Raw genomic sequence first — 16,619 nt, 5'->3', positions numbered from 1 at the left:
TTTTAAGTAATGGAAGTTGGTGGCTATCAATATATCTAGTGATACCTGTAGTTTAACGACAGGCTGTAGTTTAAGGGTGTCTTTTTCTCTGTCTTGAGTCTTCCACCATTCAGCTTCATTAGATAACCTCCATTATGAGGAAGTAGTTATTATTATTACCTTCTGGAGCAGTATTGCTAAAGTAGTTATAGAGGACAAACTTTGCAGATGAATCTATTGAAAGGTCTGGTCTGTTTTGTTCATTTGTTTTGGTAGTCAGTTGTTGTTAGGTTTTAGGAGCTGTCATAACAACCTAAGGTTTGTGAGATGAAAGTGTCCTTGCCCAACATGGAATGAAGGCCATTTGTTACATGAGTAGTTTGATGTGGCAACTAGAAGTGACAATACAGTATTCCATCACTTTATTTATTTTAAACATTTATATCTCACCTTCCTCCTGATAAATGGGCTCAAGGTAGCTAACAACATATTTAAAACTATCTGAAAAGCAAAATAAAAGTGTAAGGTTTTTAAAAATGGTACAATTTATGAGTTAAAACATTAAACCTTAACATTATTAAAATGCATTAAAACTAAGTGTAAACCTTTAAAACTATTAAAAACAGCACTGCACCACATTAAAAGCCCAACCTTTATCATTTTGTAAAAGCCTAGTGGCATGAAAATATTTTCATCTGCCACTGCAAAGATGGGGCCATTCTGGGTTCTCTAGGTGGGGAGTACAAAGTCTGGAAGCAGCCACTGCGATGGCCTTTTCGGTTGTCCCACCAAATCAACATGAGAAGGTGGTGGGACAGAGAGAAGAGCCTCTCCAGGTGACCCTAGTACTCTTGTGTACTCATACAGGGAGATATAGTCCTTCATATAACTTAGAACCCAAGTCATATAGGGCTTTATAGGTCAGAACCAGTACTTTGAATTGCCTGGAAACAGACTGGCAGACAGTGCAGCTGTTGCAACAAGGGAGTTTTACTGCAGCTGTTTGGGTCAACTGAGGTTTCTGAGAACTTTTCAAAGGTAGACCCATGTAGAGCACATCACAGTAATCTAAACGGATGTAACCAAGGCATGTACCGCCCTGCATAGATTTGACTTCTCCAGGAATGGGTGCAGTTGGCCCACTAGCTTTAACTGTGCAAAAGCACTCCTGGTCACTGCTGAAACCTGGGCCTCTAGGCTCAGAGCTGACCCCCATCTAACACAGGTTGAATCCATATTCCTAGATCTGTCTTTTGATTGAGCACCTCTCCCTTGTCTACATTAAGCTTCAGTTTGTTTGCCTTCATCCGGTCAGTTACAGTTGCCAGTCGCCAATTTAACACAGGAACAGCTTCCTTGGAATTAGGTGGAAGAGAGGAATAGAGCTAGGTATCAACAGCATACTGTCTCAATTTTATTTTATCTTGTGAACTTCTTTCTCTCACCACATGGTTTTCAAGAGTTTTGTGAATAAGGATACCAAGATAGTTTAGATTACAGTACAGTTGTTTGTGAAAGAAGCTGTAACGGGCCCTTTTTCTTTTCACTTAATACTCCCCCCTATATTTTTGTAGAGAGAAAAATAAATGGAATTTGCAAATCTTTAGGCTACAAGTGATAGTTTGTGAACTAGAGAAAGGGGAAGTTCTGATTGCCAAAGAACTTGCTAATATATAACTAGAATGGTATTATAGATGCTCAAAGGATTGGATGGAAATATGCACACATTTTCATTCTCTGATCTTTGCTATTTATTCTGATAGAATAGCATCAGTACTGATCAGAGTCTAACAGCATATGTGACCCTAGATTACTGCAGGAATAGCTAACTAGCTGATCTTGGATAATACTAATTATTTGATATTATTTTGCCATGTTCTCAAATTGGAAGTAAATTTATTGCATCTCCTTTATGCTACATTAAAGACACAAGAAAGACAAGTTCAGAGGATGTGGCCCTCCTACAATGTATATATGAGCAGTATACAGTGGTGGCATTCAGCAGGCAGAATGGTAGGTTCTAGTGGATTTAGGAGGAAAGGGGGTCCCTTCTACTCACTGTATCCTCCTGCTTCTCCAAAAAGTATATTGGAGGGAGTTAGAAACCCTCTAGAGCTAAAGAGTAGTGGTAAGAAGTGCAATATTGGATTGATCTCAGTTTTAGTAAGGTTCTTTTTTTCTGACAGGAAAAAGAAACATGTACTCCCTTATTTTTTACCAGATGAATAGAAGTAGGTCTGATAACCCATATTCATTGTATTAATTCCTGAAAGGATAAACTTGCCCCTTTCACAGTGCTAAAAGTAAAGCATGTCATTAGCAAAGTTGCCTGGCGAATGGGTTTGGAATATCTGTCCCTGTCTCTAGGCTGACCTGAGGAACCAGCTGTTGGGTTTAATTGTAGAGCTATACAGAAAAGATCTAGAATCCATGAGATCATATTGTACACATGCAATAGTGACATGACTGGGAAGTGGCTGATTCCTGGACAGCTTGGGTATAAAGAAGACACAGATACCATCACTCTAGGTCCCATATGGCCTATCTTGCATTTCTTTCCTAGCTGTTTCAGAAATAGTCCTTGTTGGTTTTGCAGATTCATAGGTGAAAACTCATTAGCAAACTCATAGCAAAACATATTAATTAAAATGAGTTTTCACCTATGAATCTGCAAAACCAATAAGGACTATTTCTGAAATAGGTAGGAAAGAAATGCAAGATAGGCCCCAAGAAAACAGTTTAATAGAGCAATACTATACATGTCTATGTGGAAGTGAGCTTTGTTGAGTTCAATTCAGTTTATTCCCCAGGTGACTGTACATAGGATGAGAACCTTAGGTTTTCAGAAAAATGAAAACCTACTTGCTGTTTATGCCTTTCAGTGAAGTATGTTTAAATCCAATGGAGCTAGGAATAAAGAATGTTGAATCAAGGGGATGTGAAAGGAAGTTAAATCAAAGCCCTGATTTTTACACACTGATATGTACAGATTGTATGTCTTCAGACAGACTCACATTATTTAATACTTCCATATATGCAAACCACAGAGAGAGAGAGAGAGAGAGAGAGAGAGCAGAAGGATTCTAGCTTTGCTTTCCCCATTGACATCCAGTTTTCTGTGTAGTAAAATATGATATGATGTGACATGGGTTAGTCCCTACTCAGGCATAACACTCACTAGATAACCTTTGGCCAGCCATTAACTTTCAAACTAACTGACATCACAGAGTTATTGTGAACATAAATGGGTGGGGAGAATCATGTACACTGCTCTAACCTGTTTGGATAAAGTGAGAAATGTAAATTAAATAAAATGATAATATCTTGTGAAGGTAGGTTGTTGTTGTTGTTACAAACAAGTGGACAGTCTGAAGTAGTCTAGCCCAAACACTGGTTTACTGTATCTGTAAGAACTGAGCTGTAGCCTAAAATGCTTCATAAAAAAGTCTCATTGGGAGAAGACAAAGAACTGCCTAATAAATGCCTTTTGTCATTTAGAAATTCTCTCATAAATTACTCAACAGCTTTATTAGCACACCAAAATCAGCATGTGGTGGCTTTTTTCATTTTAGTGTTTTCACTACATTGTCAAATGTCAATACTAAGATGACAAAGTTGGTAACTAAGTGCTTTCACAATAAACATTCAAACCACTTCTTTTTTGTAGCTATTTCATGATGTTATACTGTCTCCTTTCTTGCATTTTTGCGCTGGTTTTTTTATCCTGATTATATACTAATAAAATAACATCAGGTCCAAATAATTAATAGGAACAGAGAAGAAAAGAATGAAATACATAGGATCATTTCTATATTTTTCCATTGAAATGAACATGGTTGATTCTTGTATTAATTAACAGCCACATCCTTGATGACAGACTCAAGATTCAATAGAGAGTGAATGTTAGCATCTTGATGGGTTGCTTTGGCATTTAAACTAACAGTCTCTTGAACTTCAGATTAGATTCTAAAAAGATTATACTAGAGGAAACCAAAAATGTTATCTCAACATTGCCCATCAATATGTCATTTTGATAGCAGTAATATAAGCTTTTTAATTTGTTTTTGCTTTCAGATTTCTGGAATGTGCTACAGCAACAGTGTTCTAAAAGTGTACCAGATACTTTGTGTACCCAGTGGTGTGGCAAAAATATTTTCTTGGACTCTTGAACCAATTTTCTCATCTACGGAGCCATCCAGTGAAACCAGAGTTGGAATGGGAGCAACTGTAGACATACAGAGGCAACAGAGAATGGAATTACTGGATCAACAAATCTTGATGTCACAGTTTGCCCAGATGAGGCGGCAAAGACAGCAGCAGGTAAACAAATTTCTGAACGACATAGCTTATTTGTGAAGAAGAAATATACTATTTAGCCAATCATCATTCTTTTTCTGTTATAATTTGATTTTACATAGACTTCCGGATGCTTGCAAATCTTCAAGGACACTTTATAAGTGGCTGAAACTGTGGTCTGTGTGTGTGTGTGTGTGTGTGTGTGTGTGTGTGTGTGTGTGTGTTGTGTGTGTCTTCATGTTTTTTCTGACTTATGGCGACCCTAAGGTGATCCTATCATGGGATTTTCTTGGCAAGATTTGTTCAGGGGAGGTTTGCTGTTGCCTTCCCCTGAGGCTGAGAGCATGTTACTTGACAAAGATCATTCAGTGGGTTTCATGGAGGAGCTGGGAATCAACCCCCAGTCTACACAGACTGGCCTCAACTGCGGTGCCCCACTCAAAGTTACTCTGGGTAGGAAAAGGGCAGATGTGGTGAACTCTTGAGTCATTTCCAGAGAATAGAGCAGAACTTCCCTTTGCTGAGGATTTCAAGTCTCAGCATCAATAGCAGTAAAAGGAGGCATGTATTTTTTTTCCACAGGTGCCTAAATATTCTACAGTACCAGATCCTATCTGAGCTAGGGAGCTAAGCAGAGTCAGCCCTGGTTGGTACTTGGATGGGAAACCATCAATGAATACCAGCTGTTGTAAGCTATATTTCAGAGAAAAGAATGGGTATAACAACCTCTGAGTATTCCTTGCCTAAGAAAACCCTATGAAATTCATGGGGTCACCAGAAGTCAACAAGCAATGAAGGTACATACGTACGCATGAAGATTTTACACCCAGAAGAAGGAGCCATTTGCAAAAACAGACATTTCTAATAGTAATCAGAAATACATATCTGTGTATGCATAATTCACGCTTAACCTTCCTTTATGTATTTTATGAATAGCTATGATATAGCTGCATCTGTATTTATCTGTCTTTCTGTCCACTCACACACATATATATTCATGGTGATATAAGCTGAATATCTTTACAAACATTTGGCAAGAAATTTGAGATGTGGGATGTGAAAAGGAGGACAGCAGGGGGGTGAAATCAGGTGGCAAAATTTTACAACATGGAGGAAGTACTCTTTGATGGAGCAGTGGAATCAAAACCTTTCTTAGCAGTTGACTCTTCATGGACACTGTTTTCCCTCAAAAAGTTCCATAAGGTAGCATCATTCCAAGGATGAGAGTAGCCATGGCTACTTGGCAGCAGTGGTAAATTTAAAGAGAAAAAAACTGCCATCACTGCTCTGCACTTGTTTTTATTGTAAAGAGAGTAACCAGGCAACTCCCTTGATGATGGTTGTCCTGATCACACACTGAAGCGGTTTGGGAACATAATATACAGTCCCATTCCTGCACACAAAGCCTCTGTCTGTGTATATGCCTCCAAGTTGCCTGTCAACTTATGGTGACTCCATTAATTTCTTATGCAAGTAATACTCAGAGATGGTTTTGCCAGTTTCTTCCTCTGAAATACAGCCTACAGCACCTGATACTCACTGGTGATCTCCCATCTAAGTACAGTGGACCCTTGTTGTACACTGGGATCCCCTGTGTATAACAAAATCTGTGTATGCTCAAGTCCCATTAAATATAATGACATAGTAAAATGGTGTCCCTTATATAAAATGGGAAATCAAGGTTTGATATTTGAAATTTATACTTTTTTTTTTAACATTCTCAAACTGTGTATGCCTGAATCCGTGTATAAAAAATCCATGTATAAGGAGGGGGGCCGACTGTACTAACCAGGGCTGACCCTGCTTAGATTTCAAGATCAGATGGGAATGGGTGCCTAGGGTATTCATACCTCAGTACATATATCCTACCCTATCCTAGCTATGGAATTTGGCTAGCAGTTATTTACAGCCTCACAGAAGAAGGATGTATGAGCTGAAATCAAATCAGCTTTTTTGCTTCTAGACAGGATGTGATAAATAGGGTATTTGTTTGTTTGTTTTGTTTTGTTTTGTTTTTGTGCTGGATGGGGTACAACTGGAAACTGCATTTGTTTAACCTGGGAGGATATTTTTCTAGTCTCTGATATTCAGGTGCTCCAATATTGAAATAATGTGACTTCAACTGAATAGAGCAAGAGCGGGCTGTTATAGTAGGCCTAGGACACTCCTTACTGGATCTCAGAGGGCCTCATCCCTCCCCACTCGCATTGTGGACATTTTTGAACACATCCCTCTAGGGATGGAAACAGTTTTGCCATGCAATAGCCAATAGGCCTCTCCTGCTCCCCATAAAATAAACAGGAAGTAACTGAAAATCACTTCACGTTTTTAAAAAGGCAGCATTTTTGATAATGTGTTCATGTATGTATACATATAAATAAAATAGTAGGTAACAAGGGCATTCCCTGCATAGCCATAGAAATCTACTGGATGACATTGGTCAAGTCACACTCTTCCAGACTCAGAGGAAGGCAATGACACACACACACACACACACACACACACACACACACACACGAACAAATCTTAAGAACCCTGAAATAAGATCACTACCATAAAGTTGCCATATGTCAGCAATGACTTGAAGGTGCACAGAAAATAAGGACAAAAACATGCTCCATTTCACTTGCATTTTGCAGGGTAGAGTTAGTATTGCAGGAACACACTTTTTATTCTAAGGAGCTTTGCTGTTGCAGAATGTTTAAGCAGTCATTTGCTGGATATCTTCTCACTCCTGTAGTAATCTGTCATCTCTCAGTATTGCTTTGGCATCACGGTGTTTGATTCATACAGAAAGTTGGAGCATTTGTCAGCAAGCGCCACATCTTCTTGAATAGCCCACACTTTGGGGAAAATAGATATCTCTAATGGCTCCATCTGCATTAGCCTCAGAGAAGGTTACAGAATAAAGAAGTTTATTTGAAATGTTGTGAGGGCAATGGTTTCTGCAATATTTGTTACAGTATGGAGAAATGATCTTCTTGCTTCCCCTTACAAACAGTTCCCAGACGTGCTTCACTTTGTTGCCCAATGTTCTCCTTACCACTGACTGTCTTGCCTGATGTGTTCTTTTTATTAGAAATCCCTCTTGCAATAAAAGCAGTGAAGAAAAAAAGTGAGAACCATAGCAACTGCACACTGAGGACATATTTGTGAAACTCTGATGAGTTTGATGAGGGAGTGGTTTTAGTTTCTCTCCCCTCTATTATAGATATTGGCTACATGTTTTCATTTTTGGCTGGCAGTATGTCTACATGCTCACTGTGATATATGTACCTGAAGTGAGGTTGGAAAAAATTGTTCACTATATTTACTTTTTATGTGTAGAAAAAGGATCATATGAGCAATCAGTTTCTTACCTGAAACTACATGGCATTGCCCTCAATAAGTTTTTGCACTGCAACTCCCATTATTCATCATGCTATGCTGGTTAGGATGCTGTGGGTTTCAGCTATAAAACACCATAGCTGCCTACTCCATATTATAATTAATTGTAGGTTATTACATTTATATGACTTTCCTTATTTTGAACAAACACAGTGTAACCTTTTCCCTTAAGTGTAACCAAGGTTGTTTGGGGGCACACTAGCTTTTAATGTATTGTGTCAATTTTTAGTTTCCTTATCTAAGAACATTATAGAAATGGGAAAGGGCAGTCAGAATGATCCAAGAGGGTTTAGCTTTAGCTTGAAAGAAGGCATAAATACTGATGTCACTGAGGCCCACATGGCAAAATCTGGACTTTATTTCATTCACAGTGATTTCAGTGTACCCCCACAAATTCCTACTGCCAAGCCTTTCTATCTATCAGTCCTTTCTGTCTGAAAAATTGCTTTCTTGGGTTGGAGGCTTTTACCAAAGATCATGCATGGAAAAATCCAGAGTAATTCATGCTGTGTGTCCTAGTGTCTTTGAATGCTACATGGCCATCCATATTACATGATGCCCAGGGATACTACATGTGGGATTATCCATTGATGCCAGCAAGTATTGAAAGCTTCCCTTGGTTTCCCGTGCACTGCAGTGTTGGTAGATGCTTATGGCAAGGCTGAAACCAGATGAGCTTGTAGGGCTGGATCTCTGCTGCCAGATAACCACGAGCCAGATGATGCCTATGCCTATGACATAATCCTAAACAACTCCTGATATCCAGCGCACTGGATGGAACTTCTCAAATATTTGCAGGCACATTGACCAGCAGAGAGTGACAACGCTACTGTTCCTCCTAACTGGGAGAGTGCCACCATTGCCAATCTTCTACAGTTGGCAGAGCTTGATGAAGAGGCAGGTCTGATTTGGAAGCCAGATTAGGCACACAGGTGCCCCTTCATGAGTCAAATTATATGCTCACATTTGAGTTTCCCCTAGAACTAGGTATGAAGCTGTTATGAGGTAATTCAAGATCTCTCCAGCACCAGATGTGGCAGCTTGGGGACAGTGAGGGATGACAGACAGACAGACAGACAGACACACACACACACACACACACACCACATTCATGTATGGTACTTGTATTTGCAAGTTATGAATGAATGGTGTCTGTGTTTGTGTATTTCTGTGTGTGAGAGAGGGAAAGCATGGGCATGAAGATGAAAGAGAGAAGGACATAGTTTGTGAGGGAGTAGCCTGAGCAAAATGATAGTTAGGGAGTGATGCAGGAAGAAAGGAAAGTTCTAGAGAGCGTGATTCCAAGAGAAAACAATATTTCTACAGGTGTATTTGAATGATAGACCAGGTTGTGAAACAGTATGTCTGTGAAATCCAACAAGGTTGCCTTCCTGCATCTGTTCCCTGCCAATTCAGATATAATAGTTTTGTGTTAATTTGTTTGATTGTTCATTTAAATAATTAAACAAATATTATGACTGATAACATAAAAAAATCTTTGCTTGACATTGAGAAGGCAAGTAAACCTCTCTGGGGAAAGTCGTGAATATTTTTACTTAGGCCGAAAACACACTGGCCAAATAAAGTATCTTCTGGGTGCTTTGGGGGCGTGGTGTACAAACAACAAACACCCCCAAACTGCCTGGAAGTCATTCCAAGGATGCCCAAGGTGGACCAAAGACAACCCCAAAAGGGGCAGCAAAAAGCCATTCTTGCTGGTGGCCTGGGACCATGGCGACAGCCAGCTTCAGGACTGTTGTGTCCAGTAACCATGGTCCTGCAGTGATCAGAGCCGAAACAGCCTCTGGCCGCTCCTCTTGGACCGTCTGCTTCACCCCTTACTCAAAATTATTCACCTGTAGTTATCATAGTTTCAACATATAATGAGAAGACATTATTACTTATTAGAAAATATTATAATGCTTGATAAAGTGGAAGGCAGTAGGCAAAAAGGAAGACTGTTTACAGGTGAATAGACTCAATCAAAGAAGCCACAGCTCTGTTTGCAAGACCTGAGCAGAGCTGTTAATAACAAGGTGCCTTGGAAGTTTGTCATTCATAAAGTTGCCATAAGTTGAAGCTGACTTGATGGCAAATAACAGCAACAGTTTCTTCTAAAACGATGTGCTGTTATCCAATAGTAGATCACAGATATATCCTTGATTTTCCATCAACCTCTTTCCTAGAATATAGGATTTCCAATTTCAGGTCTATGAAATGGGTACAAAATATTGCACTGTTTCTGATCAATTTGACCAGTTTGCATAAGATACTAAGAAAATCCAGTTAGTATTATAGTCTAGAAAAGATCTGTGAAAAATTAGATGGCTGATTTTAAGCAGGTAGCTGCCTCAGGATGCATCTCCATTGCAGAATTAATGCAGTTTGACACCAATTTAGCTGTCTGGCTCAGTGCTATAGAGTTCTGGGATTTGTAGTTTTGTGAGATATTTTCCCCTTTCTATCATAGAGCTCTGGTGCCACAGCAGATTACAAATCCAAGGATTCCATAGCATTGAGCCATGGCAGTTAGAGCAGTGTCAAACTGCATTAGTTCTGCAGTGTGGCAACAGTCTGAAATGTACTACATGAGAGCTGTTATTTGGTGACTCAGTGTTGGAATTATATCACAGAGCATTTCCCCCCTTAAAGGAATTATTTATTTTATCTTCCCACAGTCTTATGTTTCATGAATATCTTTTGACTCAGCAGTCACACATTTTCCTAGAATATAGGATTTCCAAAGTGCTTGTGCATTTTACCTATATAGATTACATTAATTAATGAAGACATAATGGACACAATTTAATGAGCACAGGCTTATCCTTTTGTTTTACCATTGATGCTCTTTTTATATTTTCTTCTTCTTTCCCAACTACTTTGTTCCAACATCCAGAAATCTCTTTCCTCCAGTGATTTCTAAGCAGGTGCTACTCATGATAGGGGGAAGAATTTATCTGGTGTTTAAATTACATTTTTCTTAATGTCTGACTACAAGGACCATTAACTGAACGTTTTTTACTTACGGTGCCATAGCTAAACTTGGCAGTGATAAAATCTAGGATGGTCTCATTAGTAAACCACTTGTTAGTTTCCTTTCCGTTACCTAAACACATTGCAATACATGGAGTTCAGTTTGATTTGCTAATAAGTAGTTATATGGCATGTGCTTAAAAAAAACTGTTGAAAGCATTTAAGATTTATTATCTGTGAAGCTTTACAATAACCCTGTAAGGTACCGTATAACAGAGTGCTGCCATACTTAGGAGCTGTATATAAAATAATGGCTTGTCAAGCACTACTTAGATCAGTACATGGAGCCCCTGGACCTTACCTTTGTGGCCAGGAAACCCACCAATAAGCCCCACCCCAAATTTTAATTTTGGGGGTACTATTTTTAGGCTGTTCTATCTTGAAAACCACACAGAAAGTCTTCCCAACTCTTTTAAATGCATTGACGTCCCATCAACCCCCACAATCCCGCCCTTCTTCATCATCAGAATTCCTCTCAAAATAATGACAGGAAGTGCCAAGATATAATTTCCATTTGCCATTTTGAGAGGGACTCTGAAGAAAAACAGGGGAAAAATGGCATGCTGGGTAGTTCAACCTCTGGGAGTGTGAACTGGGGGAAATTGTCTCCTGGCATCTACACATTTGCCCACCTTTGACCTAAGTAGATAATTTTAACCATATTTGAGTATTTGATTCACAGTCAAGTCCTGTGTTTGCTTTTGAGGTCTTGCTCAGACAAGAATAAAAGTGGTTGCATAACACTGGACACATTCTAATCTTCAGATCCTCTTTATGGTTGCTGAAGAAAGCCCTCTTCCAAGTAACGTTGCCATCTGAAGCAGAATTAAGGAACATTTTTTGCTGAGACTGAAATGTTAGGTTGAAAATGAATTTGATGAATGATAATCCTTAAAAATTAGGGACTAGCAGATTTGCTATAGCATGAGTTTCGTGGATTTTTTGTTTGTTATTGTTTACTGTTATCACATTGATTTTGACTTATGGTGACCCTATGAATAAGAGACTTCCAAGTCATCCTATTTTCAACCACCCTGCTCAGCTCTTACAGCCTCAGGGATGTGGCTTCCTTCATTGAGTCTATCCATCTGGCACACAGTCTTCCTCTTTTCCTTTTACCTTCTACCTTGCCAGGCATTATTGTCTTTTCTAGTTAGGGTTGCCATAACTGTCAACCTCCAAACCGGGAAAAATGGGGGGAAATGTAGGACAATGTAGGACAAAATTTAGCCCCAGATGTAGGACATATTTTTAAAATGGAGGACACGCGAAAAAAATAATGATTTTAAAAAAGTATTGATATAAACTCATGTTTCTTAGGCATGCTCAAAATGGAGGACATTTGGCATTATTCCTCGACAGATGGCAGAAATGTACTTCCCTTTCTGCCCCCCCCAATTCCAAAACACACACAGCAGCACAAGTCCAGGCATCCTCAGCATTTGAGCCAAGGTAGACAGGCAGCCCCTTGAGCCAGCAAACTATATGTTCCAAGCCTTCTTAGCAATTGCCCCCTTCCTCCTTCTCCTTGCTCCCTGCAACCCCCTCTTTTCCCCCAGGTACAGTGTATCTCCACTTACTATAAGGGGGATTTGTGGGTCAGTCTTTTTCTTTTTGCATGGGGGCAAAGCCCTGAGAAGCCCTGGATCCTTGAGAAGAAGAGGAGGGGGGCTTAGGGGGGGGTGTAAATAGATAGAGGTTTAGATAGAAGGGATTAAATAAGGGCGTTAGAGAAAGAGGGGCTAGCGAAGGGAGGCTAGGCAGGGTTGCCATTAGTCAGTAAGGAGTTGAGCACACAACAGCAACCATAACCACAACAGCAGCAGCAGCAGCAGCCGAGGAGAAAAAGGAAAGGAAAGAGGGGAAGAAAAGAAAAAAGGGGAAGAAAAAGAAGAAGAGGAGGGGGAAGAGAAAGAAGAGAAGGAGGGGAAGAAAAAGAGGAGGAGGAGGAGGAGGAGGAGGAGGAGGAGGAGGAAAAAGAAGAAGAAGAGAAGAAAAAATAGGAGAAGGGGAAGGAAGAGAGATAGCTTGCCGGTCTTTTCTGCCCTCGGCCCGCGTGAGGGACCAAAGAGGAGACACTCCTCCTCTTGAGGCTGGCTGGCCAATGGGGAGAGTGGAGCTGAAACAGCCCTGCCTCCTGCTAGCAGTCACAGGCTCCTGCAGCAGGGGAGGGCTGTCTAGCCATTGGCCAGCCACCCTGAAGGGCAGGAGCTCCTGCTCAGCCCACGCAGGGCCAGGGCAAAGCGAGTCAGGCAGCGAAAAGGCTGCAGCAGCAGCCGCAGCAGCAATGGCGGTGGCGGCTGCAGAACAGCCATGGTTGTTGCGGCGGCGGCAGCGGCAACCAGCTCAACCCAGGGCTAAGAGCCAAACCGTGCCGTGACCGTGCCAAGGGGCCAAAAATCGGGTTTGTCACGCCCCCAGGGGGGTTATGGCAACCCTATTTCTAGTGAGTCATGTCTTCTCATGGTATGTCCAAAATACCATGGAATATGTGAAGTTCATCTTGACTTCTAGGGAGAGTTCGGGCTTGATTTGCTCTAGGACCCATTTGTTTGTCTTTTTGGCAGCCCACAGTATCTGTAGAACTCTCCTCCAGCACCACATTACAAATGAGTTAATTTTCTTCTTATCAGCTTTCTTCACTGTCCAGCTTTCACAAGCATTCATGGAAACTGAAAATACAAATGGCATGGAAAATCTTGACTTTGGTGTTCAATGATATATCTTTACACTTCAGGATCTGGTCTAGTTCCTTCACAATTGGCCTTTCAAATCCTAGGCTTCTGATTTCTGAACTAGTTCATGTTATTATAAACAATTTCCAAGGGTAACACTGGTAAGAACAGAATTAGTGTCTTTCCAGTATGCATTCCAATGCACATGTACTCAGAAGTAAGTTTCACTCTTACTTAAAAGGACTTACTCCCAGTGTGCAGATGAGATTGAGACTTTAACCTACTCTGTGCTGAATGAGAAAAGCATCTTTTCATTATGATACACAACTGCAGATAGTGACAGGAACTGATTTTGTTCATCTTTACTAATGAGTTGCAATTTTACTCATCTGTGAGAGCGGACAGGTTTTTTGGAAAGAGGCGGGACATTAAAGTTCTGAACAAATCTGCTGCTTCTCAACAGTGATGCTGAAGAGAAAACACAGAGAAAGGTATTCTTGGAATTTAAGATTAAGGTTTATGTATTGCTCACTCCAAAGTTAAATTTCTACCATCTGAAGGAAAAAGGGAGTGGTAGGCCTAAAGCATAACCAGGTTATGGGGAGATAAATTGTACTTTTTCCCAATTATGCCATATGCCATATGGTATGAGGGAACACCCTTCAGAAGTTTGAAGCTAGTAATGAATTGAATATCATCATTTGTTAAGTAAAACTTTTGTTGCCAGGAAGATGGCTCCCCACACTCCACTGAGCCCTGAGCCTCGTAAGCCAGGGAATGTTGTTGTCTCAAAATTTAAGCATTATAATTTAGAATGGTAACTATTTCTATCTCTACTGTATAGCTCCTGAAATTTCTATTTTTTTATATCAGCATGCAATACCAATTTAATATTTTGCTGATGCTGGCATGATGTTAATGTTAATGTAGCTGATATTAAATTGTTGGTTAATTTTTAAATCAGACACACAAAAATGATTTTTCCCTTCACATTATTTCCTGTTAATTTAAAAAAATATGATTTAAATGCATTTTTCAGGGATGGTTTGATTTGATTTGATCTGATTTAAGCCTGGTGGCTTATTATTTGCCACTGGTGTTTGTTTGTTTTAGAAAACAGTTCCAAAAGAAATCATTTTAAAAACATATTTCTTTCAAGAAACTATTGTTTCTTGTTCCTCCTTACTCTCCTAACATAATAAGCAGCATGGGTTAAAAAAAATCACTGCCCAAAATAGATTGCTTTCATATACAAACTCTGAGAAACAAGACTTAAAGACTCAGCAGGAAGGAAATCAAATTCCTATAGAAACAGGAAAGGAGTGGAATCTTTTCATAAATCTGGGAGGAAGGTAGAAGAAATCGAGTCTGTCTCTGTGACCTGTACACATGTGCACACACAACGCATGGGGAGTAATTAAAATGACATTCTGAAAAATGCTCCGATATTTTTCAAGGACCTTATTAATGTAAACCACAGCTTTTCACTAGAGGAGATCAAGTGGTGATTCAATAATGAATGTGCTAAAATAACAGGAAATGCTACAGTGCAAATACAATAGAATATGCCTAAAACTGCTTCATATTTTAAGTCTCCTGGAACAAAAACAACTTTACAAAGTATGAAAGAAATAGAGATTTTTTTCTTTCTTTAAAAGGGCAACTTTGGGTGTTCTGTCAGAAATCCTTAAAATAAAGAATACAGTCATCCCTCCATATCCATGGATTTTTTTTTATCTGTGGATTGAAGCATCCACTGCTTGAAAATATTTTAAATATATATACATTCCAATAAGTTGATTTTCCAATTTTATATAAGGGACATCATTTATTGTACCTTTGTATTTAATGAGACTTGATCATCCACGGTTTTGGTATCCACAGGAAGGCCTAGAACCAAAACCCAGTGGATAACAAGGGTCAACTGTATGGTTGACACCACCTGTATATAAGTCACTCTGCATTTATTCTGTTCATGGTTCCTTGCAACAATATTAAACTGGAACAGTACAAGAAAGAGACCAATAATTAATCTAATCGCGGTGCAAGGCTAATAGGCATTTCCATTCAATACAAGATATTCATAGAGAAGCTAGATTAATTTAAAATAATGTTCAGTATGAAAACTTATCTTTTTTTTTACAGAGTTTAAATAGGCTTCACTGGTGTGACTCATAGGACACATTTGTCAAACCCCTAACTCCTTTTATTGGCTGCTGTATTCTTCAAACCCCAGGAACCACAAAACTTTTGTATTTGGATGAAAAATCTCCCAAATTAACCCAAAATGTGTGCTTTAGTATTCTTTATGTTATCCCAACTCTACAAAAGAGGAATTACCTTGTGAGCTGACATCAGTGCATTGAAATAATTTTGCTAAACAGTGAACATTAACAACAACATCAAAGATAAAACCAAAAGTTACTTCTGATCAAATCCAGGCCACTGAAAATATGGCAGTTTACTATAGCCTACCAGGGATTCCCAGGGACAAAATTTAATCCTAATTAATTGTTCACCTTTTAAATAAGCCATCTCCCTTATGGTTCATTCTTTCAAACTAAATGTGCCTAAATTCAGTGGATACAGTTCACTTGACTTAATTTTTGACAAATTGTTGCTTTGTTGTTGTTGTTATTGTTGTTGTTATCCACCCTCGAGTCAATCTCAACCCCCAGCAACCCTGTGGATGAGACATCTCCAAGACTCCCTGTGCTCCATTGCTCTGCTCAGGTCCTGTACCTAGGGTTGCCATATCCCGCCGGGGGGCTGGACTTTCCCGGTTTGGGGCGGGTCTGCACGGTCCCGCCCGGTGTGGACCTGCCCCCGGGACGCTCCCCCGCGATGGATCCCAGGCAGGGAAAGGAGGCTCGCCTCTAGCGAGGCTCGTTCCCTGCTTGGCCTCCTCCGCTGGGGACGGAGGCGGCCTGACAGGGGAAAAGGGCTTCGACTCGGCGAGGCCTTTTCCCTGCCTTGTGTGCCTCCTCCGCCGGCAGGGAGGCGGCCCGGCAAGGGAAAAGGGCTTCGCCTCGGCGAGCCCTTTTCCCCTGCCTGTCGCCTCCTCTGCCCTCCTCTCCTCCTCCCCCTTCTTCATTTTCTTCCTCCTCCTCTTCTTCTTCCTCTCCTCCTCCTCTGCTTCTTCCACTCTTTCTCCTTTCTGGTTTTTGGCCAGAAAGGGAAGCACATTTTTGCCTCTGTCTAGGAATAATTGAAATGTCCTCCATTTTGATCATGCCTAAGAAACATGCA

At 40.2% G+C, this 16,619-nt stretch overlaps 1 protein-coding gene across 1 annotated transcript in view; it reads left to right on the top strand.

The window, feature by feature from the left end:
• The window catches only part of UBAC2 (UBA domain containing 2), a 104,896-nt gene that overhangs the window by 73,413 nt on the left and 14,864 nt on the right, over positions 1-16,619 (top strand). The window contains exon 7 of the mRNA XM_042458092.1: positions 4,054-4,299. Coding sequence (XP_042314026.1) covers positions 4,054-4,299 — 246 coding nt within the window. The remainder of the gene's footprint in view (positions 1-4,053; positions 4,300-16,619) is intronic.

Source organism: Sceloporus undulatus, chromosome 3 (genome assembly GCF_019175285.1).
Source record: "Sceloporus undulatus isolate JIND9_A2432 ecotype Alabama chromosome 3, SceUnd_v1.1, whole genome shotgun sequence".
NCBI classification, from domain to species: Eukaryota; Metazoa; Chordata; class Lepidosauria; order Squamata; family Phrynosomatidae; genus Sceloporus; species Sceloporus undulatus.
This window is presented reverse-complemented; position numbering and strand designations above follow the sequence as displayed.